Here is a 25,362-nt window from a genome sequence, read left to right on the forward strand (position 1 = left end):
CCGGCAATTTATGCTGGGCTGGAATCATGTGACCACTCACGTGTGCGCGCTAGGCCCCGCCTCCTCCAGGAAGCAGGGGAAGCAGCAAGAGCTCGGCTCGCAGTGCTGCAGGGCACAAGTTGGGTTTTGCAGGTAATTTAAAAAGACGCTCCGATCATGAAGTGCACCTTCAAAATGTTCAGGAACACACCTGTGCTTTTTCAGCTGCAGCTGGAAAGTTTTGGAATGGCCTGCCTGATGCCCATCCGGGTATTGAGAACCACCTGCAATTTCGGCGTTCCTTAAAAACTCTGCTATTCTTAGCCTGAGTTTTTCATAGCTACTGTCTATATCCTACAACTAAAATGCCCTCTGGGTAAACGTGCATTGTAGAAATTCTGCTAACATAACATAAATGCCATCCGCTTCCACCAATCATTGTCATTCCCAGAATGCCACTTCCCCCATTCTTCGGTTATTCCTGCACATGTCAGACCTGACTGTTCCTCCTATTTTCATTTTTTTGCATCCCTGGTGCTGCAGTTCCAGGTCACCTGGTGCACATCCACTGTTACTGTTCAGAATAAGCGCCATACCTGTCTTCTGCTCTCCCAACAGCGTCCTTTTACAGGGGCTCTCCAGTGACCCGGTTTACTTCCCACAGTGGACACCCCATGTTTGCTCTATTGCTTTCCCTCTGCATTGTGCCCTCCACCCACTGCATGGTCCCACCCCACTCCCATAGAAATGAAAGGGACCCACTGTAGGATTGTTTGCCGTATCAAAGCCGTGAAATAATGATCTTCTCCTATAGGATCTAGCTCTGCTTTTCCCCTGAGCTGTGGTTGCTTTTGCTGTCTTAAAGGGTAAAGAAGCAGAACTTTCTATGCTTTCCTCAGAGCTTGAGCTAGACACACCATCTCTGGTGTGCTTTAGAAAGAGATTCAACTGCTGCGCTGTCTTGTTTGATGCTTTCTTCATAATTGCTTTTCTCTTTGTGTTGCAGGTTGCTTACGGCACCACTGAAACCAGTCCTGTGACTTTCATGGGGTTTCCGAATGATGACAATCTCAAGAAAACAAAGACTACTGGCTTTATCTTCCCTCACACAGAGGTAATGCACCCTTTATTAGTTGACTCATTTTATGAACTGTCTGCACCTAGGCTCATGTTTGCAGTTCCTAGATCACAGACTGGCGTGACCATGGGGGCCAGGTGCCAGCCAAGTGGGATGTACACAGTGTAGTCTCCAAGCTACCTATTCAATCAACAGACTCAGGATAAAGAATAAAGTCTGGACCCCTAACAGGCTGGAGTCCGAAAGCTCTCTCTCTCTATATATATATATATATATACATATATATATATATATATATATATTCAGTGAAAAAACATTGTTAAAGGGATGTTATGGTTAAGTTGTGCTACTAAAAACCTATGAAATTCAGTGAAAAAACGTTGTTAAAGGGGTATCAGGTAATATTATCCCCACCAAAAATATCACCATAAGGGAATTATTGTAAGAACATACTTGAAGGATAAGTCTACAAATATAGTATGTTTACAATTCTTAGTTCCTAACTGTTACTGAAGAAAAACATGTGGCCTAGATATGCCAGTAAAGAAAAAAGGGGGAGGCAGACATGTAATGTCATCAGTGATGTCCTGGGTGTTAGGCTTAGCAGTGCACAATGGTGGCACGAGTTATGGTTGCTTAGCTTACAATAGCTTGCGAATTTCAAGGGTTTTTCGGTTTTACTTGGAACCATAACGTCCCATTAACAATGTTTTTTCCCAACACTCATTTCCCAACAGAGTTTCCGCGGTCCAATCAATCGTCATATCAAGACTGGACTACGGAAACCCCCTATACCTCGGAATTCATCCCTACCAACTGAATAAACTCCAAAGAGCACAAAACGCGGCGGCCAAAGTCCTACTCGCGCTCGGTCCAAGAGACCACGTATCCCCAGCCCTCAAGACACTGCACTGGCTTCCAGTAGCCGTAGAGTGGCCTTCAAAACCTTATGCCTCACCCATCGAGCACTACATAAAACTGGACCGCAATATCTTCAAGAAAATGTAATACCTTATCACCCCACTCGCACCCTTAGATCAAGCTCAGCCGGCCTCCTAGTAATTCCCAAGACAAACTCAGTCAGGTTAGGCGGAGCATCATTCTCAGCCTTGGCCCCAACCCTATGGAACGCGCTCCCTCCCCACATCCGCCTAACTAAGGACTTAACGGCATTCCGCAAACTACTAAAAACCTGGCTCTTTCCCTAAAACCAACCGGTTCCAAACCAACAACACCAATCATCACAATAACACCGACCCAGCAAACCACAAAATAAATAAATAAATAAAATACAGCTAAACTAACCAGACTGTAACCTACAATGACAAACAGAACTAAAACGAGTAATGGAGATCTAAAACAGTGAAGTGGACAATAGGAATAAATCACTGGGAATGTAGAAAGTGCAGAGAGCGGATGAACGTTGAGACCGGAAGAGAGCGGATGAACGTTGAGACTGGACGAGCGTGGAGAGCAGAAGAGTGTGGAGGGCGTGATTGGACGAGTGGGGAGTACGAATGACTGTGATGAGTATAGATGAGTGTGGAGGATGAATGCTGTTGGCGGATGAGTGTGGGGGGCAGCCGAGTGTGTAGGTCGGTTGAGTGTAAAGAGCGGACGAAGATGAAGAGCAAATGAATGTGGAAGACGGATGAATGTGGAGAGCTCATGAATGTACAGAGCGGTTGAGCGTGGAGAGCGGTTGAGCGTGGAGAGCGGAGGAGCGTGGAGAGCGGATGAGCGTGGAGAGCGGATGAGCGTGGAGAGCGGATGAGCGTGGAGACCTGATAAGCGTGGAGAGCGGCTGACTGTGGAGAGCAGAAGAGTGTGGAGGACGTGAGCAGATGAGTGGGGAGAGCGAATGAGTAAGGATGAGTGTGGATAAGTATAGATGAGTTGTAGATGAGTGTAGGAGGATGAATACTATTGGCGGATGAGTGTGGAGAGCGGATGAATTTGAAGAGCAAATTAATGTGGAGGATGGAAGAGTGTGGAGAGCCGTCGAGTGTAGAGAGCAGTCGAGTGTCGAGAGCGGCTATGTGCAGAGAGCGGAGGCACGTGGAGAACGGAAGAGCGTGCAGAGCGGAGGAACGTGCAGAGTGAAGGAGCATAGATAGCGGAGGCGCGTGGAGAGCAGAGAAGCATGAGAGCGACTGAATGGGGGAACGACTGAGCGGGGGGAGCGACTGAGTGGGGAGAACGACTGAGTGGGGAGAGCGACTGAGTGGGGAGAGGGGATGAATGTGCAGAGCGGTGGGGGGAGCGACTAAGTGGGGGAGCGACTGAGTGGGGGGAACGGATGAGTGTGGAGAGCGGATGAGTGTAGAAAGCGGATGAGTGCAGAAAGCGGAAGAATGTAGAGAGCAGATGCGTATGGAGAGCGGATGAGTATGGAGAGCGGATGAATGTCGAGGGCGGATGAGTGTCGAGAGCGGGTGAGTGTCGAGAGCGGGTGAGTGTCGAGAGCGGGTGAGTGTCGAGAGCGGGTGAGTGTCGAGAGCGGATGAATGTCGAGAACAGATGAATGAGGAGGGCAGATGAGTGCGAAGGATGAGAGAACTGAATAGGGGACCGAATGAATATAGATGAGTGTAGATGAGCGTGGAGGAGGAGCGCTGCCGGCGGACGAGTGTGGAGCGCAGATGAGTGTGGAGGTTAGCTGAGAGTAAAGAGCGGACGAATATGAAGAGCAAATGAATGTGGAAGACAGATGAATGTGGAGAGCACATGAGTGTAGAGAGAGGTTGAGTGTAGAGAGAGGTTGAGTGCAGAGAGGGGAGGAGCGTGGAGAGCGAATGAGCGTGGAGAGCGAAGGAGCGTGGAGAGCGAAGGAGCGTGGAGAGCGAATGAGCGTGGAGAGCGTAAGAGCGTAGAGAGCGAAGGAGCGTGGAGAGCAAATGAGTGTGGGAGTGGCCGAGTGTGGAAAGCGGCTGAGAGTGGAAAGCGGCTGAGAGTGGAAAGCGGCTGAGAGTGGAAAGCGGCTGAGAGTGGAGAGCGGCTGAGAGTGGAGAGCGGCTGAGAGTGGAGAGCGGCTGAGAGTGGAGAGCGGCTGAGAGTGGAGAGCGGCTGAATGTGCGGAGAGCGGATTAGTGCGGTGAGCGGCCGGGTGTGCGGAGAGCGGCCGAGTGTGCGGAGAGCGGCCGAGCGTGCGGAGAACGAACGAGGATGTCGAGAGCGAACGAGGGTGTGGAGAGCGAACGAGGGTGTGGAGAGCGAACGAGGGTGTGGAGAGCGAACAAGGGTGTGGAGAGTGAACAAGGGTGTGCGGAGAGCGAACGATGGTGCAGAGAACGAACGAGGCTACGGAGAGCGGACGAGTGTGTGGAGAGCGGACGAGTGTGTGGAGAGCGGACGAGTGTGTGGAGAGCGGACGAGTGTGTGGAGAGCGGACGAGTGTGTGGAGAGCGGACGAGTGTGTGGAGAGCGGACGAGTGTGTGGAGAGCGGACGAGTGTGTGGAGAGCGGACGAGTGTGTGGAGAGCGGACGAGTGTGTGGAGAGCGGACGAGTGTGTGGAGAGCGGACGAGTGTGTGGAGAGCGGACGAGTGTGTGGAGAGCGGACGAGTGTGTGGAGAGCGAACGAATGTGTGGAGAGCGAACGAATGTGTGGAGAGCGAACGAACGTGTGGAGAGCGAACGAATGTGTGGAGAGCGACCAAATGTATGGAACGAACGAACGTTGTGGAGCGGACGAACGCATGGAACAAATGAGTGTATGGGTGAATAGTGCATAGAGCGGATGTGAACCAAAACACATAGAACGGACCTGACCGCTCAGAATTGCGCGACGTGCTTATTTTGTTTTGGAATGCAAGGAATCTTTGAAAGAGCATACTGCATATCACACCCCACGCTTACTCTCTCCTTACACCACCATTCAACTAGAACACAGAGATACTATGACACCATTCGGTATAACTGTTCTCATATCAACATCTGCCGCTCACCCCCCATCACTCTAAGTAAACATGGCTGGTCTCACACCCCCAGCCAGGCGTATCTCCTCAGGCCTAACGCCGCCACACTCGGTCTGGATTATTCCAGCCAGACCGAACACATATCCCTGATCTCTCAACCACCACACCTACCGCTAAGAAGCAGCTACCACATGAATTCCGCACCAGCTGCACACATACCGGTGCGCACACGCACCTTTGGACTCTCTCTAATCTTTCCACTGACCCGAACTTCGGTTTCCAAGGGCGTTCAACCTACCAGCGCCTTCAGACCATACCAATGGTATATAAGGCGCTATACAAATGCAAAATAACAATAACAATAACTGAATTTCTTAGGTTTTTATTAGCGTAACTTAACCATAACGTCCCTTTAAAAAAGTTTTTTTACTGAATTTCATAGGTTTTTATTAGTGCAACTTAACCATAACGTCCTTTTCAATGGATGAAGACCACTAGCATCCTAGGTTCTCAAAGTGGGAACCCGGGGTGGTAAAAAAAAGATTTTTCTTCACAAACCGGAATGCCTGCGGCGTCCCGGTGTAGGAAGGAAAATCTTTTACCAAGATGGACACCATGGAAAGGGAAGTCTGGGTGTATAAAGAGAACACAACAGGGCATTGGCAGAGGGGACCAGGAGAGAGACACGGGGCATGAGCGGGGGGTGGGGGGAACAGGGGAGACACGGGGCATGAGCGGGGGGGAACAGGGGAGAGATACGGGGTATGAGCGGGTGGTGGGGGGGAACAGGGAAGAGACACGGGGCATGACCGGGGGGTGGGGGGAACAGGAGGGAGACACGGGGCTTGAGCGGGGGGTGGGGGGAACAGGGGAGACGCGGGGCATGAGCGAGGGGTAGGGGGAACAGGGGAGAGATACAGGGCATGAGCGGGGGGTGGGGGGAACAGGGAAGAGACACGGGGCATGAGCGGGGGTGGGGGCAACAGGAGAGAGACACGGGGCATGAGCGGGGGTGGGGGGCAACAGAGGTAGACACGGGGCATGAGCGGGGGGTGGGGGGCAACATGAGGTAGTCACGGGGCATGAGCGGGGGATGGGGGGCAACACGAGGTAGTCACGGGGCATGAGCGGGGGGTGGGGGCCAACACAAGGTAGACATGGGACATGAGCGGGGGTGGGGGGTACAGGAGAGAGACACGGGGCATGAGCGAGGGGTGGGGGGGTAACACGAGGGAGACACGGGGCATGAGCGGGAGGTGGGGGGAACACGAGGGAGACACGGGGCATGAGCAGGGGTGGGGGAACAGGAGGGAGGCACAGGGCCTGAGCGGGGGGTGGGGGGCACAGGAGAGAGACACGGGGCATGAGCGAGGGGTGGGGGGTAACACGAGGGAGACACGGGGCATGAGCGGGAGGTGGGGGAACATGAGGGAGACACGGGGCATGAGCGGGGGTGGGGGAACAGGAGGGAGGCACGGGGCCTGAGCGGGGGGTGGGGGGTACAGGAGAGAGACACGGGCATGAGCGGGGAGTGGGGGGTACAGGAGGGAGGCGTGGGGGGTGGGGGGAACAGGAGGGAGACACGGGGCATGAGCGGTGGGTGGGCGCAACACGAGGGAGACACGGAGCATGCGCAGGGGTGGGGGGTACAGGAGGGAGATACAGGGCATGAGCAGGGGGTGGGGGGTAACATGAGGGAGAAACGGGACATGAGCGGGGGGTGGGGGGTACAGGAGGGATACACAGGGCATGAGCGGGGGGTGGGGGGTAACATGAGGGAGACACAGGACATGAGCAGGGGTGGAAGGAACAGGAGGGAGACACGGAGCATGAGCGGGGGTGGGGGGAACAGGAGGGAGACAGGGAGCATGAGCGGGGGGTGAGGGCAACACGAGGGAGACACCGGCCATGATCGGGGGTGCGGGGAACAGGAGGGAGACACGGGGCATGAGCAGGGGGTGGGGGGAACACGAGGGAGACACGGGCCATGAGTGGGGGGTGGGGGGGTAACATGAGGGAGACACGGGACATGAGCGGGGGTGGGGGGAACAGGAGGGAGACACGGAGCGGGGGTGGGGGGGAACAGGAGGAGACACGGGGCATGAGCGGGGGTGGGGGGAACACGAGGGAGACACGGGGCATGAGCGGGGGTGGGGGCAACAGGAGAGAGACACGGGGCATGAGCGAGGGGTGGAGGGGTACACGAGGGAGACACGGGGCATGAGGGGGGTGGGGGGAACAAGAGAGGGACATGGAGCATGAGCGGGGGTGGGGGGAACAGGAGTGAGACAGGGGGCATGAGCGGGGGGTGAGGGCAACACGAGGGAGACACCGGCCATGATCGGGGGTGCGGGGAACAGGAGGGAGACACAGGGCATGAGCAGGGGGTGGGGGGTAACACAAGGGAGACGCGGGGGGTGGGGGGTAACACGGGGCATGAGCGGGGGATGGGGGAACAAGGCAGACACGGGGCATGAGCGGGGGGTCGGGGGAACAGGAGGGAGACACGGGGCATGAGTGGGGGGAACAGGAGGGAGACACGGGGCATGACCGGGTGTGGGGGGGTACAGGAGGGAGACACGGGGCATGAGCGGGGGTGGGGGGTACATGAGGGAGGCACGGGGCATGAGCGGGGGTGGGGGGTACATGAGGGAGACACGGGGCATGAGCGGGGGGTGGGGAGTAACACGAGGGAGACACAGGGCATGAGCGGGGGTGGGGGGAACACGAGGGAGACACGGGGCATGAGCAGGGGGTGGGGGGAACAGGAGGGAGACACAGAGCGGGGGTGGGGGAACAGGAGGAGACACGGGGCATGAGCGGGGGGTGGGGGGAACACGAGGGAGACACGGGGCATGAGCGGGGGTGGGGGCAACAGGAGAGAGACACGGGGCATGAGCGGGGGTTGGAGGGGTACACGAGGGAGACACGGGCCATGAGCGGGGGTGGGGGGTAACACGAGGGAGACACGGGGCATGAGCGGGGGGAAAGGAGGGAGACACGGGGCATGAGCGGGGGGTGGGGCGGAACAGGGGAGACACGGGGCATGAACGGCGGGTGGGGGAAAGGAGGGGGACACGGGGCATGAGCGGGGGTGGGGGAAAAGGAGGGAGGCACGGGGCATGAGCGAGAGGTGGGGGGAACAGGGGAGACACGGGGCATGAGCGGGGGGTGGGGGGGCAACACGAGGGAGACACGGGGCATGAGCGGGGGGTGGGGGGGCAACACGAGGGAGACACGGGGCATGAGCGGGGGGTGGGGGGTACAGGAGGCAGACACGGGTTATGAGCGGGGGTGGGGCTGAACAGGGGATACACGGGGCATGAACGGCGGGTGGGGGGAACAGGGGAGACACGGGGCATTAGCAGGGGCTGGGGGGGAACAGAGGAGACACGGGGCATGAGCGAGGGGTGGGGGGAATGGGAGGGAGACACGGGCCATGAGCGGGGGGCGGGGGGAACGGGAGAGAGACACGGGGTATGAGCAGGGGGTGGGGGAATGGGAGAGACACGGGCCATGAGCGGGGGGGTCGTGGGGGGAACGGGAGAGAGACACGGGGCATGAGCGCGGGGTGGGGGGAACGGGAGAGACACAGGCCATGAGCGGGGAGGGTGGTGGGGGGGAACGGGAGAGGGACACGGGCCATGGGTGGGGGGAGCGGGAGGGAGACCGAGGGCATGAGCGGGGGTTGGGGGGAATGGGAGCGAGACATGGAGCTTATTATGCAGCGCTCTGATGCAAACGATAAACAAAGATGGCGGGCGTCTCTCAAAATACGACGCACTGCACACTTCACCGCAGCCAATAGGAAAGCATGTCAGATGTCCGCGGACATCACGCAAGCCGCTTGCCCAATCCCCATCCTGCTTGGAGATATTGGAATGAGGCTAGAGACTGCAAGGTGGGGCGGAAAAGGAGTTGGATGTGGAAGAGAAGGGTTACAAGATGGTGGAGGTGAAATGGGGTTGAGAGAGACTATCAGCGGAGAAGAAAACCGAGGGCCAATATGCAGAGAAAAAAAGGGGAGTACAGTAGAGGGGAAGGATTGTGAGGGGAAATAGGAGGAGGAGGAAGGAACAAAAGAGGAGAAAACGATGGAGGGGATTAAATGCGAGACAAGGAGGTGAAGGCATTATGTAAGAAGGTGAAGGAGGGTAAAGTGGACATCAAAGGGGTAGTGGCAAGAGACATCCAGCTTATGAGAGACCAAAAACAATTTGTGGCAATCATGAGAATTAGGGAGAGGTTGAGGAGAGAAAAGCTAAGAGGAGAGGAGCAGAGAGAGGTGGGACGTCGAGAAGGGAAGGAGAAAAGAGATACATGAGGAGATGGGTAACAGCAATCGCCAAGGTGCTGCCCAAGTCAAGGACAAGAAACTACGATAAGGTGTGAAGAATCCTGCATAATCATCACTGGCCCCCAGCCTAAAGTCTCCTCCCATGTGGCCAGGGAAAGGCAACCGCTACCTGATCCTAACCCGGGGGTTATCATCAGGCAGGAGGATCACATGGGAGGAGATGGCTGTCAAGGGGAAGTGGTGACTCCTCAGGCAGGGACGCAGTATTTATCTTCTGGCAATGAGATTTCCCAAATACATAATGGCATGCTGTCATTGTACAAGTCCCTCCTATGAAACTATCCAGAGACCATGAAAAGTAATCTAACCAGAACAAGATGTGTACCTTGGGGGTTCAGGAATGAAATCAAATATCCTCCAATTGTCATGATCATGTCTGAAATAGAGGTCCTAACACCAAAGTAAAAAAAAAGAAATACCTTTTTCACAACATTCCCTAACTCTAACAACTCTTATTTCACAAAGCAATCCAAACTAATTAAACATCAAAACCCCAAAACCATTATGAACTTCAGGATCCATAATGGCCTTGGTACTTGGACGAGGAAGAGGAGCCCAGAGTTAGTAAGGATCAACAATGCCATTAAACAGAATGTGCGGCCTACTTGTTATAGACAAAAACATCTGAGCAGGATATTTAAACTCAGGAACGAGTTGCAGGTTAAAGGAGATGCCACCCGAAAAAGAAGATGCTGAAGGAATAGTGTGGCAAAGGTAGACCAGAGTGCTGAGTTTGCAGCAGAAGTTGAAGCGGGAATGCCAGCTGAGGCCGACGCGAGATGTGAGGCCTGTCACATTACATAGTTAGCGCAGCGGGAAGCAGTGCTGGGAAGAGAAGCCCAGCCGAGAGGGAGATGCGCTCCCAACCCGACGTGCAGCGCTTTGGTGTGCAGGAGACAGCGGTGGGGGTCCACAGAACTGGCAGAGCTCTCAGAAGCAACCTTGCAGACCGCTGAAGACACACGAGTGCTGGCTGGAGAAAGGAGACCCACCGCCGTATCAGCGAAGTGAACGGAGAAGCCAAAGAAGATTGGTGAGTGTGCCTAACGCTAAAGGCAACCCTGTGGCGCTCCAGACAGGACATTTTACAGAAACCCATAATTTTGAATACCGAACAAATAAAGCAGCACAAAGGTGACAAGGGAACAACTCCCCTTATATGGGACACCAATTGGGGGAAACCTGTAACCCGCATTATCAACAGCCAAGATGCTGCAAAGGAGTGGTACAGAGGCAAAAGGGGCACATCTCCCCTTATGTGTCAATCCCACTTGGAATATAACACAACCTCTTCCTGATCACAGAAGCTGAATTGAAGTCAACCCTCCCACCTTGGTTGGCACAGATTCCTGATTGTGACTAACAGGTCACCACGAGGCAGCAAGTGGGATGAAGAGGGTTAGGGAGAAGTTGTGGATATGGAGGGGGCATTGGGAACACCAGAAAGAGGGTTAGGAAGCTTGAATGCATAGGGAAGGGGAGTTTGGGGAAAAGACATAGCATAACATTCCAACTTGAACATATGAACATACACAATAGACCCAAGCCTTGTTCCTCCAGTTAGATTCTTGGGTCTTCTGCACACCCAGGATAGTGAGAATGTCCTACCTTAATCAAGGACACCTGAATCCCAAGCCAGATTGTCTCCACCTCCTTCCTACCTGTCGCTACCACCCACTTCCCTTCTCAGTGTGAGTGTATAGAGATAGTTTCATAGCCACATAAGCAAACACAGTTAAGCAAACACATTTAAACACATACAATGGGCCCTTAGGACACAGAAGCCAGCAGCATGGGTAACATACAGGGTGCTAGAGAGCCGACCAAGATGGTGGCTTCCTTGTGAGCTCCCGTGAGACTATATATGAACCCTGAGAAATCGCTGCTTCTATGCTGAGGAAACCATGAATTCTCTCTACACAATTTGGCTCCATGCAAGGACACACGCGATGTGCCTAAAATCATTCCGGACAATCCATCCTACGCCCGACAACACTCGTGTGTTCTAAACTGGAGCACAGCCGGGTCTTGAGCGCATGCACGCACCCAGCGCGGCCAGCCAGACGTGGCGAGCGAGGAAAGAAACAACCAACATTTGCAACGTCCTCGAGAGAGGGACCGACAAGGTTGCCACAGTGCCACTGCCCCCCCCCCCACAAATTACTACGCGGCCGCCAGCAGGCATCAATGAGGACCCAAATGGCAGCCCGGCCCAGTGACCGGACCCCCAATAGCAGCGCCAGTCCGGCCACCCAAGGAGGAGCCCAGCGGGGGTGAGCCGCGGGCGAATCCAGCAGCAGCAACACCGTCTGAGGCGAAGGGGTTCCGCCCGCCGACTCCGCCGCGGCCCCAGTGAGCCTAGACCAATGGAGCGGACATCGAGGCGGACACCGGGAAGGGGACTGAAGTGAGTGAAGGCTGCAAGCAGAACAGCCGGTAAGGGCTACCGTACATATGGGGCACCCGGTGTGAGCCCCCCTCCCGACTGCCTCTCCTCTCCGAGCCCGACTGGTGGGGGCTAATGAGATCCGTGGTTCGGCACCCTCCCACCCCCAACAACATTTTACAAGCAGCAGTGAGTGACCCACCTGCCGTAGGAAGAGTGCCCGCCATTAAGACCCACACGGCGAGCAACTGGCCAGAGCCTCATGCATGCAAGAGAGAGAGAGGGCGGAGGTGAGGCTTGTGGATCACGAATTCTGACCGCACTCCTCGTTGACCCAGCTGGCAATTTGACTACCCCCACAACCCGATCTTGCATCGTCCACCCTCAGTTGTTGAGGTATCAACATCTAGGCCAAACCAAGATGCTGGCGAGCATCCGCTCCACTCCCCGTGGCCAACAACAGCATCATACATAAGAACACATAACCACAGGGACTCGCTCCTCACCCCGAAGCGCACCAACATTTTTGCAATCCCACAGTAAATCCGGAGGACGGTCATCTTATATGATCAATGACATTTGCATAGAAGGCTAATCCCACAAGCCCTCCAAAAAGTGTGATGCCCGGCCCCCCACAGTTTTCGGCAGCAGCAGTGTGCAACACAAAGTGTGCAAGGACTCCAGTCTAATGACGCAGTCCATCACGGACGAGGCACCCAAGTCCCAGAAACTTCGATAACAAGGGCGGCGTCCACCAGTCTTGTGTGACGAGGTCTCACACAGGATCCTGCTAAAATCAGCTAGCTCACCCCCAGATTACACAGAGAGGTGGACCTGGAACCCAGCTGGGAACCTGAGGCAGCGCCCTGTCATACGTTCGTTGCCACAGGTGTGGAATATAGAGTCCACTCCTGTGACACTGTCCCAGCACAGTCTCGTCTGTGCTGCCCTCGTACCTCCCCAAATCAGCACGAAGGGGGACCATGTCGCAGGCAACTCCCCAAACCACTGTTTTAAAGACATCGACCCCGGCACCCGGCTGCTGCCTTAAGTCCCTGAAGAATAAGCATTTACATAAAAATCTGTACATCCTCTGAGAAGGCAATCAACTCATCCATACTGCCAAACGCCCTACTGGCGACCCTGCATCGACTTACTCTGACCAACCAGTTAACCTACTCTGCTAGCGAGGAACTGCGACTCTCACCCAGCCCAACTAGAACACACCTCACCAAATCTCGGTCTCCTTTCAAGGCCCAGATCAACAGGTCTCACCATGTGAAAATCAGATGAATCCCAACTCAAACTAAACTTTGAACCCGGAGCCGTGGCTAGGACACCCAGGCCCGCCAGTAGGCTAGGGTCGCCCACACAAGAAGAAACTCAAGAAGACAAGCCCCCCCAAGAGCTAGACAACAAAGAGATCCTTCTTGATTTGAAAGCTGGGATCGGACGCCTTGACTGCAAAATGGATGCACTGTCCTCCAAGGTCGATCAATTACAGCATCGCCTCGACAAGCATGCAGACAGGCTTGATACCGTGGAACAAAGAGTCTCTGACTTATATGATACTACGACATTGTTGGTGTCCAGGGTGTCGAACCTGGAGGGTCAAATGAAAAAAACAATTGCAAAGAATGAAGACCTGGAAGGACGTTCCCGGAGAAACAACATAAGGCTAGTTGGGATAAGAGAACAACAATTACAGACCCGGGTGGAAGACCACGTTGAGAAAATATGCATAGAACCTTTTGGAGCTGAGGCACTATCCCGTCTTTGTTGTGGAGAGAGCTCACAGGATCCAGACTACCCGACCGATCCCAGGGGCAACCCCACGCCCCATCAAAGCAAAATTGCTCAAATACAAAGACCGGGACGCCATCCTGAGGCTTGCCAGAGACAAGGGGGAGCTTCAGTTTGACAGAGATTCCATTCAATTTTACCCAGATTTCTCACCAGCCATCCAGGCACAGAGGAGGTCCTTTGCGGGTGTTAAAGGAATGGTTCGGCCAAAAATGTTTATTTCAAAAATAGATAGGCAACAACAAAAAAAAAACGATTGGCGTTTTTTTTTCCGAAGTCCCTATGTAAAATTTTGAGCAATTCAAGCTCAAAAATTGAAAAAGCAAGCACATGGGCGCATCCATTTTGTGAAATGGCTGCCCGCCTGTGCTGGCTTTTGCGGCACTAATGAAGGAAAAGCCAGCCAGCTGTAGTAAACAAAAGCTAACACTTGGTGGCTTTTCCTTCATTGGTGCCGGGACTCGGAGGACGCGGACCGGAGACTACAGGCAGAAAAGCTGCAGCTGCATCTCGGTAAGTGCTATTTATTTATTTTTTAAAATAAACACTAGCTGCGTTTTTTTTTCTAAGATTTCCGGGCTGGAGGAGCCCGGAAAACTTAGAAATAAAACCGGGAAAAGTACCATGTGTAATTGTCACTCCTTCTGTGCACCATCACTGTCCTCCGTATCTGCCACCATCAACGCCTTTTACAACCTATATCCCACAGCTCAAATTCAAGGTAATCACCTGGAACATTAGATGGGGCATCATCCCAGCAAAGTCTCAAAATCATGCACCATTTTCAGAGGCACAAGGTCGATGTGGCCATGCTACAAGAGACGCATCTCCTCCTGGACTCCGAACACCGCTTGGCCTGTGAATGGGGCTGCCACAGGTATTTTTCATCCTACACGTCATACGCCAGAGGGGTAGCCACACTTATCGCAAGAGAGCCAATTTCAGTCTAGTAAAATCAGAAAAAGACACTGAAGGATCCTTGCGGGAAGGGAGGTGATTTTCGTGAACTCCTACGGCCCCAATGTAGACGGAGCGAACAATTTCAACTGGGTCCTGTCCCAACTTGAAGATTCCAGCTCTGCAACAATCAGCTGGGGTGGGGACATGAACACACCCTTGGACCCCCTGAAGGACAAATCACACAATACAGCCGACCAAAGCGAGCCTTCAGATCCATGAAATCTGTTGTGGATTCGATCTGGTGGACGTGTGGAGACAAGCCAACTGGGAGGCCAGGGAATTCACCTTCCACTCTGCAGTCCACAACAACGCCTCGCGGATTGACTACCTCCTAGTATCATCTCAAAGTCTGTTTCAGTGGGGAACCTGCTAAATCCTGCCTAAGACCTTCCCCGACCATTCCATTGTGGTTCTTGAATGCGTACTCCCCAACACAAAATTGGAGGTTTAAACAAGAATCATTGTTGGACCAAGTGTTTGCCGCGGAACTACACAAGGAAAATAAAGGCTGTCCTAGAAGTCAACGAAAACTCTGTCTCATCAGCAGTCACGCTCTGAGGGACCCTAAAATGCATAACAAAGGAGAACAGAATACTGAAACTGATCAGATGCGAATTGGCTGCGAGCGAGAACCGACTAAAAAAAACCTGGAGCTTGCATGCTCCAGCTCCGGTAATCCAAACATCCAAGCAGACCTTAAAGAAGAACTCCAGTTCAGAAACTTGGTGGAGCGTGAGCTAAAATTCCTAGGGCGGAGACACCCAATACGTCAGTACAGCGAGGGCCAGAAACCCAGAGCTCTGCTGGCGTGGCTGATAGCCGCTGACATGAAACCCACCCGGGTTGAAAGAGTCCACAATGCCCGAGGCACACTGGTGCACACAGAGGAAGAAATTGTTCACGCATTCCGCTCCTTCTACAAGGAACTGTACGACTTCAAACATACCGCTGATCCTGAGACCCCTGGAGGAAATTCTGTTAGCCATCAAAAGCCTGCCCAACACCAAAGCCCCAGACCCAGATGGCTTACCGGCAAATTTTATAAGGCCTTTGCAACTACAGTGGCCCCGCTCCTCCTGCGGGTATACGAGGAGGCGCTTGAAAGCGGGATCTTACCACCGACCCTTCGGGAAGCCAACTTTATTCTGCTACATAAGACACGTAAACCCCCCCGAGGACTGTGCCTCCTATAGGGCAATCTCTCTAATCAATTTAGATAATAAGATACTAGCAAAAATACTAACGACCAGATTATTCCCCCCTAATGCCGGGACTGGTACTGGGAGACCAGGCTGGCTTTGTCCCTGGCCGAAACATGGCATTTGGTATCGGGAGACTGTTTGGGGTTATTGAAGCACTTGCACCCTCACAACAAGCAATCACGATACTACTAGACACTGAGAAGGCCTTCAACTCCGTCGAATGGCCCTACCTCTTTGCGGTACTCAAACAGATGGGCCTGGGGAAGTACTTTATCAGGCTAATTTCCCTCTTATACAATAGCCCTCGATCGTCCATTATCCTAGGTAACACGTGGTCCACAAATATAGAGTTGCAATGGGGGACCAGACAGGGCTGTCTGCTCTCAGCGCTAATATTTGCTTTAATAATGGAACCTTTGGTGTCAGGGCTTCGCTCCCGTCACCTCCAGAGAGGCCTAGCGCTTGGACCACATAAACTCATAATATCTCTCTATGCAGATGATGTGGCCCTCTTCATCCAAGACCCAACAGTAAACCTGAATCCCATTATGCGCAAAGTTATTACATTTGGCAGAATATCCGGCCTAAAAATTAACCACTCTAAATCAGTAATATTCCCTTTGACACCGGGTACTCTAAAATTCACAGATGACCATGGGTTCATGTGGAAAGATGCACACGTCTGATACTTCAATGTCTCTTACCCATCATGATGATTTAAAGATGATTACCAGAAGACACTAGGGTCCCTCCAGTTACAAATACAAAGGTGGAAAGCACTCCCACGGACACTATGGTGTATAGTCTTGCGAGTCAAAATGGTGGTGCTTCCTAAATTTTTCTACTTGTTTGCTAACATACCCCGATTGCTACCCCAATCCTATTTGCGGAGAGTCAGGAGTCTGGTCCTCGAGTTGCTGTGGGCAGGCAAACCAGCAAGAGTGGCTTACACAACGCTGCTTTAACCAACGTCCCGTGGAGGATTAGCGCTCCTGGATCTCAAGAGATACTACTGGGCAGCCCAGGCACAATTCCTCAGCCATTGGTACACCACTAGTTTTATCAGACCACACGTGCAAGTGGAGGAGGCCCTGGTGTCACCCAATCTGCTTAGGGCGGTCATCCTAGGTCATCTCCCAGTACCCTGAACACGATGAACGTGGTCCTCTCCACATGCACGATCTGGAAAAAGCTGGCGCAGAAATACGCCGTCCTCACCAGATTCTCCCCCCTATTGCCAATTAAGTTCGTACCCAGGGTTCCCCTGACAACAGAGACTGTCTTCCACCAGTGGGCGGTCAAACTACAGTTGCGGACCATGGACAACCTGTTCACTAAAGGGTCATTTAAAACACTCGAAGCCAAAGAGAGAGGTAGCAACACATCCCTCGACACATTTGTATATTTTAGGCTCCGGCACACCCTGAAAACACTTTCCCCAACCTTCCCGCAACAACCTCCTACATGGCAGCTTTTACACAACACAATTCAAGCTTAGGGCGAAGGCAGACTGGTTTCAACAATTTACAGATCCCTCTTAATAGAGACGACACCCCAAAATACTTGCTCAAAGGCAAGGTGGGAGAAAGCCCTACAGGCCCTGATACCAGATGAAGACTGGGCCTACGTCCTCTGACTGACCAAAAAGGTGGCTCTGAACACACGTTTTAAACAGATCCACTTTAACTATATCCATCAAACATACTACACCCCAGCCAAAAAACATGTCCAAGGCCCCGAATCAGAGGCCTCATGTGAGAGATGCAGCACCCCAGCAGCGAATTTCCTTCATCTAGCCTGGGACTGCCCTACTGTGTCGACACCTATCCCTACCGTAGCCCTCCTAGGGCTAACAATACACCCATCGCCCGCAACGTGGAAACTCACAGGTGTCCTGTTAATACTTACACGCAGGAGAGTGGCCCTGTCGTGGGGAAGAGGACCTGCCCCAACTATTGCGAACTGGTCAAAAGACGTCCTATACTGCCAAGACATAGAAATGGAATTCATCAGAACTCTTCTTTTACATGCAACTGGTAACCATGACTCAGTCCAGTCCTTTCTACTAACACTTCCAACACCTGTTAGGGAAAATGGATTGTGTTAGCTAGCACATAGACATTCTCTCCTGTTCATAGAATTGCTGCTATATGCACTTATATTCCATAATACTTATTCATGTTTTTGCAATGTTACTTATATAAAGCCAGATGGGTCAACCGTGGTCTCCTCAGATGCTGTAGTATGGGCGGGAAACTGGCAAACGCCGACTCAAGCGAGGTCCGTGCAAGGCATAAGTGAGGAAACACAGTGAGTGCCGGTACCTGCTTCATAGTGGGTCATAAACGGAGCGCAAAGCTCCCTTTTTCACCTGCGACCTCACCCACCTCCGTAGTACGCCGTTCTTCCAGACCGCCCTTCAACTGGCTCTAGCTTCGGCCCATGCCTGCATCCTCCAAAAATCACCAGCAAGCAGCTGGGTATAGGCAGGGCTTAAGAGCCTTTACTATAATGTCTTATGCACATTCCCGTGCCACGTGACTGCAACGTCCCATAGGCATTCTATGCCACGTGACTGGGCCCATCAAGAAGGCACCAAAAACTGTCATCATGGGAACTGTAGTTTCCCATCCCCAATTCATTACATTATCCTCCTCCTCAGGACCCCTCCAGCCCTTGGTTTATCAGGATGTAAACAATGAAACAATTTTACCAATTTAAGAGCATGAGGTTTCCTCAGGACCGTACCCTGAACATTCAATGCGATACCATAAACGATTGCGCCTCCTCCTGAAGTCCAAATTTCAGTGCACATCATACTCCTCCTGACCATCTTTGGTGATACCACTGGTGGATTCTTAATCCAAGCAGTAACCACTGCCGGTTTAACTAAAGACACATGAAAAACAAGATGTATTTGCATAGTTGCTGAAACAATTCGAGAGGCACATTTCACAACAACATAGGGACCAATGTATTGTGGCCGAAATGTTCAGGACCCTGACAACTTAATATGTTGGATAGACTACCACACTTTGGGCCTGATTCACAGAGCATTCCTATGGGATTGCGCCATTATAAAACGTGTCTGTGAATCAGGTCCTTTATCTCCCACTGCATACTCCTGCCTTCTTTTATCTGCGTATTCCTCATATGAAACTTTAGCCTTGACCAAGTTTCGTTGTGTCCTCTGTCTAATCTTGGCAAGCTCTTGCTTACGCTCTTTTACCGCAGGTATCCTTTTACTAGAAGGCAACACCTCTGGTAGCATATTTAACTCCTGACCATATAAACCCAGCGATGCATGATCTGAGTTATTGTAGCAGAATTCCGCTAACCATAATGCCTGCACCCATGATCTTAATCCGTCCGCAATAAAGCAATGCAGAAACTGCCCCATGGTTTGGTTTACTCTCTCCGTTTGCCCATCAGTCTGGGAATCGTAACTTTTGGAAAGAATGCAAGCGATTCCCAATTTAGCATAAAAAGGCAGCCAAAACCTGGACGTAAACAGTGAACCTTGGTCCGATACTATTGACGGTGGCAGACCATGCAACTTCACCACATGCTGTAGAAACAAACTAGCCAAGTCTCCCGCATTTGGTACCCCAAGACAAGAAATAAAAGGTGCCTGCTTAGAGAAGTAATCCACCACCACCATTATGGTGTCATAACTTCTGTCCTTAGGAAGATCTGTTACAAAGTCCATTGATATATGTGCTGAGGATTCCTCCTGGGTTGGTAGAACCTACAATAGCTTTGACCTCTTAGAATGATCCATCTTGGATCTCATACATGTGTCACAACTCTGTATATAAGCATGTGCGTCAATATTCATTCATGGCCACCAGAAATATCTCTAACATTTTCAAAGTGTTCCATTCACCTGCATGATCTGCCAATGGAGAACTGTGGCACCAAAACAACACATTTTCTTAAAGATTGGATAGGAAAATATAATCTGCCTGCCTGATAAGGCAACCCATCCCGTATTGTCCTTTTCTCATCCTTGTCCTCCCAATCCTGCAATTCCTTTACTGAGAGACTTATCTGTACCTCAGTTAGTATGCCTTTCGTAACTGCCCCAACAATCCTGTCCACCGATATGATATTTTGATCCTCCTGCACAGACACTTCATTACTTCCCTGTCTGGCCAAGGCATCCACCTTTCCATTGTTCTTCCCTGGCAGATAGGTAACTACAAAGTCACATTCATAAAAAAACTGGAACCAACTCAACTGGCGTGGACTTAGAGTCTTGGCTGATCTTAAAAACAGTCAATTCTTGTGGTCAGTGTACACCATTACCAGATGCCGAGCCCACATCAAATAGTGTCACCATTCCATGGAAAGCTGCACACATAACCAGTAACTGCAATGTCATCATTTTGTTGCCAACTAGTCAATTTACGTGAAAAGAAGACCACATGGTGCATAACCCATCTTCAGGTCGCTGAGAGAGAATTGCTCCAATCACTAGATTAAAGGCATCCGTCTCCAATTGTAAAGGCTTCTCCACGTCAGGATGTAGCAGAATTGGCACCTCAGTAAAAGCAATCTTTAATTTCCTAAAGGCCACCTCTGCTTCCTTATCCCAGATGAAATAATTTGCCTTCTTAAGCAATTGTGGTATTGGGGTAATGATGTGAGAGAAATTGTCCATAAATCGACGATAGAAATTGGCATGCCCCAGAAAAGACTGAACCTCCTTAGCAAATCAGGGAGATAGCCTCTGGGTCACTGCCTGCACCTTCCTGTCATCCATGACTACCTCAGCAGGGGGTGGGTATAAACCCCAAAAACCCTACCCGAGTGGTATGGAATTCACATTTCTCCAATTTAGCAGATAGCTTGTATTTTTGCAGGTGCTGAAGCACTGCTTTAACGTACTGCACATGTGTCTCCACAGATTCAGAGTAAATGAGTATGTCATCTATGTACACTATAACAAAGACATCCAAATACTCCCTCAACACCTCCTGCATAAAATGCAGAAATTCTGCTGGAGCATTGCATAAGCCAAACGGCACCACCAAATATTCAAAAAGGCCAAACTTAGTGCGTATAGCAGTCTTCCACCCCTCTTTTACTCGTATCAAGTGTTAGGCCCCCCTCAAATCCAACTTGGTATCGAGGTTGGCTGTCTTGAGTTGGTCCAGTAAAACAAATGTCAAAGGTAAGGGGAACCTGTTTTTTACAGTAACCTTGTTTAGTGCTCGGCAATCAATACAGGTCCTCAAAGTACCCTCCTTCTCATGAACAAAAAACAAAGGGGAAGAGATGGGTGAGTGCTGAATGACCTCGGAGGCCAGCATGTCGTCTAAATTGTGTTGCAAAGGTTGTCTCCCCTTCTCAGAGAGGGCATAAATGCGACTGCATGGTAATTTAGCATACACAATCATAAGATCTATGCGGAGGCAGGGCATCAGCCTTCCCCTTATCAAAAAGTTCTGCAAATTCTGTATTTTCCTCTGGCAGAGATGTTACCACCGCCCCAATGTTTGCCTGAGCAACTGCACCTTCCACCAAGAAGGAAGTCGGTCCCACGGCCTCTCTTAAATGAGTGCTGCACCTTGTGGAGACAAAGTGTAAGGTAGGCTCCCCCCAATCAGTCTTTAGATTGTGCAACACTAACCATGGCATCCCTAAATTCAAACCAAATTGAAGAGCTGCTATTAAATCAAAGGTAATGGTTTCCTCATGTCCTGATGAACACAACATTTTAATGGATTGGGTTTGTGTAGTGATTGGTCCTTAAGTCAAACTATAACCATCAACTCCTCGTACTGGTTCCGTAACCCCTTTTTGCATGGTGGGTACCCCCAATTCTGCTGCAAGAGTGATGTGAATGAAATTCCTGGTTGCTCCTGAAGCCACCATTTTTTAGACTGTTTCCTTTGTATTAGCAAATAGCAATGTCACAAGTAAATACAAATTATGGGCCTTATTCAAATTGGGAACTCTGGTGCAGTAAGGCTCTATGTCGTCGTTCCCCCCCCACCTACCGAGCCAACTCTTTTCCCAGACTGTCTTTTTCATGTCTATGGTACGTGCGGGAGTATAAGGACAGTTTCTTATGTAATGTCCTGCTTTACCACAATATAGACATACATTATTTTACCTTCGTTTTTCTCTTTCTTCCGATGACAATGGAACCCTTACACTGCCAATCTCCATAGGCTCCCCCTCTGATGACCTAGCAGGCTGCTCCCTGCTCGTGTCTACCCATACAAAGGGAACCACTTCCGAATTCTTCTTTTCCCCTTTACTCTCACTAATCCTATGATCCAATCTCAATGCCAAATCTCTCAATGCACTGCTTGAAGGAATCTGGTTGTGGCTCCACATGAGCTAAGGCATCCCTAGATTAATCTGATCCCCTGGTAAAACATCACTGACTGCTTGGATTCTGGCCATTCTGTTTCTACCACCACTCTATTAAAGTGTGTAACATAAGTCATCAGATCCCTAGTTCCCTGTCGCAAACCCAGCAACTCCTTATCCTGTGCCAAGGACACATTCCTTCGATCTAACAATCGCTTAAACTCCTCTGTGAACTGATCCCAACTATACAGCAAAGGATCATCCTTCTGTACCAGCGGAATGACCCATGCGGCGGCATCCCCTGACAGATAGGAGATTAGAAACGCAGTTCTAGCTTGCACAGCCACAAAGGCAGTGGATTTACATGGGAAGTGTAATTGAGTTTGGAAAGTGGACACTTTTCTCGGGTCTCTAGCAAATCTTTCAGGCAGGGCAAGCGGTATCCACAACTGCTGCTGAACCACTATCAGGTTTGACCGGCCTGATGGTGTTTCTGGGGGGACAAAGGCGGCACCCTGCAAAGGAGCACTCTGAGCCAACAACCCACTAAGCTGCGTTTTTAAAGCATTAGTCTCTTGCCACGCATGTACTAATTCCACTTGGATATCCTGTAGTGCCTTCAGCACATCTGCTACAGGTGGAGTGGTAGACCCCATTTGGCTTGGGTGGTGTTTCTATCCTGTATCAGGGGCTGGTGATTATGTCAGGCCCAATGGGAATATAACACGACTTCTTCCTGACCACAAAAGCTGAATGGAAGTCGACCCTCCCACCTTGGTTGGCACGGGTTCCTGATTGCGAATAAAGGGTCACCACGCAGCAGCCAGTGGGAGTGGGGGGGGGGGTGGTTAGGGAGAAGTTGTGGAGAGGGAGCTAGGAACTCCGGAAAGAGGATTAGGAAGCTGAATGCATAGGGATAATACATAGCATAACATACCAACTTGAATATATGAGCATACACAATAGACGCAAGCCTTGTTCCTCCAGTTAGGCTTCTGGGTCTTCTGCACAATCAGGATAGTCAGAATGCCCTTCCTTAATCAAGCACACCTGAATCCCAAGCCAGATGGTCTCCACCTCCTGCCCACCTGTCCATACCCCCCACTTCCCTTCTCAGCGTGAGTGCATAGATATAGTTTCATAGCCACATAAGCAATCACAGTTAAGCAAACATATTAAAACACATACAATGGTCCCTTAGGATACAGAAGCCAGCAGCATGCGGAACATATAGTAACAGACAACATATAAGCAGCAGCAATGTGCTATACCTCAAATAGCTGGTAACCATTTTATTTTTTTCATTTATATAGCAGCGCACAAAACCCAGAGGCATCTAGGCGCTTGTTACTAACTAATTAAATAAATAAATTCTTGTATAGCGCATCACTAACCCAGAGGTCTCACGGCGCTCACGCGGACAAACAAAAGAAGAAAATACAAAGCAGATCAGTTTGAGGGGGGGGGGGTTGAGAGGTCACATAGACAAAGTTACCAGCAGAGTCTTTTTCATGTGTTGTGGTTGTTCAAATACTTATAGTTGATATTAGGCATCAAAAAGGAATGTCTTGAGACGCTTCCTAAACTGCTGCAATGTTAAACATTGTTTTAGGTAAAGCGGAATCGCATTCCAATTTTTTGGAGCCCAGGCGGCAAAACTTTCTTTGCCTAATTTCTTCATAATTATGCGCGGCTGAACCAGTAGCATCTGATTACTTGATCGCAGGGTACGTTTTGGTATGGCCATTTTTCACCTAATTTTAAGATATTCCGGTGCATTTCCTGAGAAACATTTAAAGGCTATAAATAGCCCCTTGAAGTTTAGTCGCTGCTCTGTGGAGAGCTAGTGTCGTTTTTTTTGGATGTTCTGAAATGTGGGATTGATGACTTAACCCACAAACAGCCCGGGTCGCTCCATTTTGTATAGTCTGAAGGCTCCTAATATTGCCTTCAGTAGTTCCTATAAGAAGGCTGTTGCAGTAGTCTAACTTGGTGTTAACTATAGCTGCTGCAATTGATGCTCTATTAGCTTCTGACAAATAAGGACGTATTTGCCGTAGGAGGTGTGTAAAAAAAAAAAAAAAAAAAAAAAGCGCATGATGATTTAAGATATGACACATGCTTCTGAAAGGATAAGAGAGCATCAAAAAACACTGAGTGTCTTTACGTGTTCGGATACCGGAATGTTAGTGCCACCTATTTCAAAAGCCTTATAACAAGCGTCCACATTTTTCAGCCTGTAGGGTGTACTGATGACAAGCAACTCTGTTTTCTTGTCGTTGAGGGCAAGGGAGTTTAGGCCCATCCACTTCTGGATTGCCCCCTAAATCCCATTGATAGTAGCCAGATCATCTTTATAGACCCCAGATAGTTTAACGCCTTATAACAAGCGTCCACATTTTTCAGCCTGTAGGGTGTACTGATGACAAGCAACTCTGTTTTCTTGTCGTTGAGGGCAAGGGAGTTTAGGCCCATCCACTTCTGGATTGCCCCCTAAATCCCATTGATAGTAGCCAGATCATCTTTATAGACCCCAGATAGTTTAACAACTATTTGGGCGTCTTCGGCATAATTGACGATTGTATACCCATAGATTTTAGCAAATCACATAAGCATTTCATATATATATTGAAAGGTAGCGGGGATAGACACGATCCCTGGGGTACACCACAAGTGATGGGACTTTCTGAGACTGTGAAGATCCCTTGGCTACACAAGCACTTCTAGGGCCCAGGAATGATTTTACCCATAACACTGCTTCTGGAGAACATAAGCCTATTTTCTGAAGTCTCTCTGCTAGGAGGTTGTGATCGACCAAGTCGAATGCAGAGGACAAGTCCAACAGGAGCAGTAAAGCAGAACTTCCTTCCTCTATAATTTCCTTTATACTGGCCTTCATATCTAATAGAGCCGTCTCGGTTCCGTGATTGGTTCTAAAACCGTACCTTTCATTGGCCAGGATGTTATTTGTTTCAACAAATGTTTGAAATTGTGTGTAGGCTATTTTGTCAAATATTTGAGTATAAACTGAACATTGGTGATAAGGCGATAGTTTTCTGGCATCAGGGGGTCTAGATTATCCATCTTTAAAAGTGGAGCAATCCAGGCTTCCTTGATGCTAGTAGGAAAAACAGCCTCGTCCAAAGAGCAGTTAACAAGTTCTGTGACCCATGGTGTAAGAGTATTTGCGAATTCCTTAGGAGTGTAGTAGGAAATATATCCCCCTTACACGATGTAGGGTTAATCCCTTCAATAATCACCAGGATCTCTTGTTAAGTCATTTTGGTGAAAGTGAAGGGTTTTATAGTTTGAACAGGCTCCTCCAAAATTGGGAACACTAAGTCATCTGTTAAGCA

At 50.5% G+C, this 25,362-nt stretch overlaps 1 protein-coding gene across 1 annotated transcript in view; it reads left to right on the plus strand.

The window, feature by feature from the left end:
* ACSF2 (acyl-CoA synthetase family member 2) overlaps positions 1 to 25,362 on the plus strand; it is a 1,184,899-nt gene that overhangs the window by 1,018,811 nt on the left and 140,726 nt on the right. Inside the window, exon 11 of the mRNA XM_069654880.1 lies at positions 986 to 1,093. Coding sequence (XP_069510981.1) covers positions 986 to 1,093 — 108 coding nt within the window. The remainder of the gene's footprint in view (positions 1 to 985; positions 1,094 to 25,362) is intronic.

This window comes from Ambystoma mexicanum, chromosome 3q (assembly GCF_040938575.1).
Source record: "Ambystoma mexicanum isolate Mex_15411 chromosome 3q, UKY_AmexF1_1, whole genome shotgun sequence".
Taxonomy (NCBI): Eukaryota; Metazoa; Chordata; class Amphibia; order Caudata; family Ambystomatidae; genus Ambystoma; species Ambystoma mexicanum.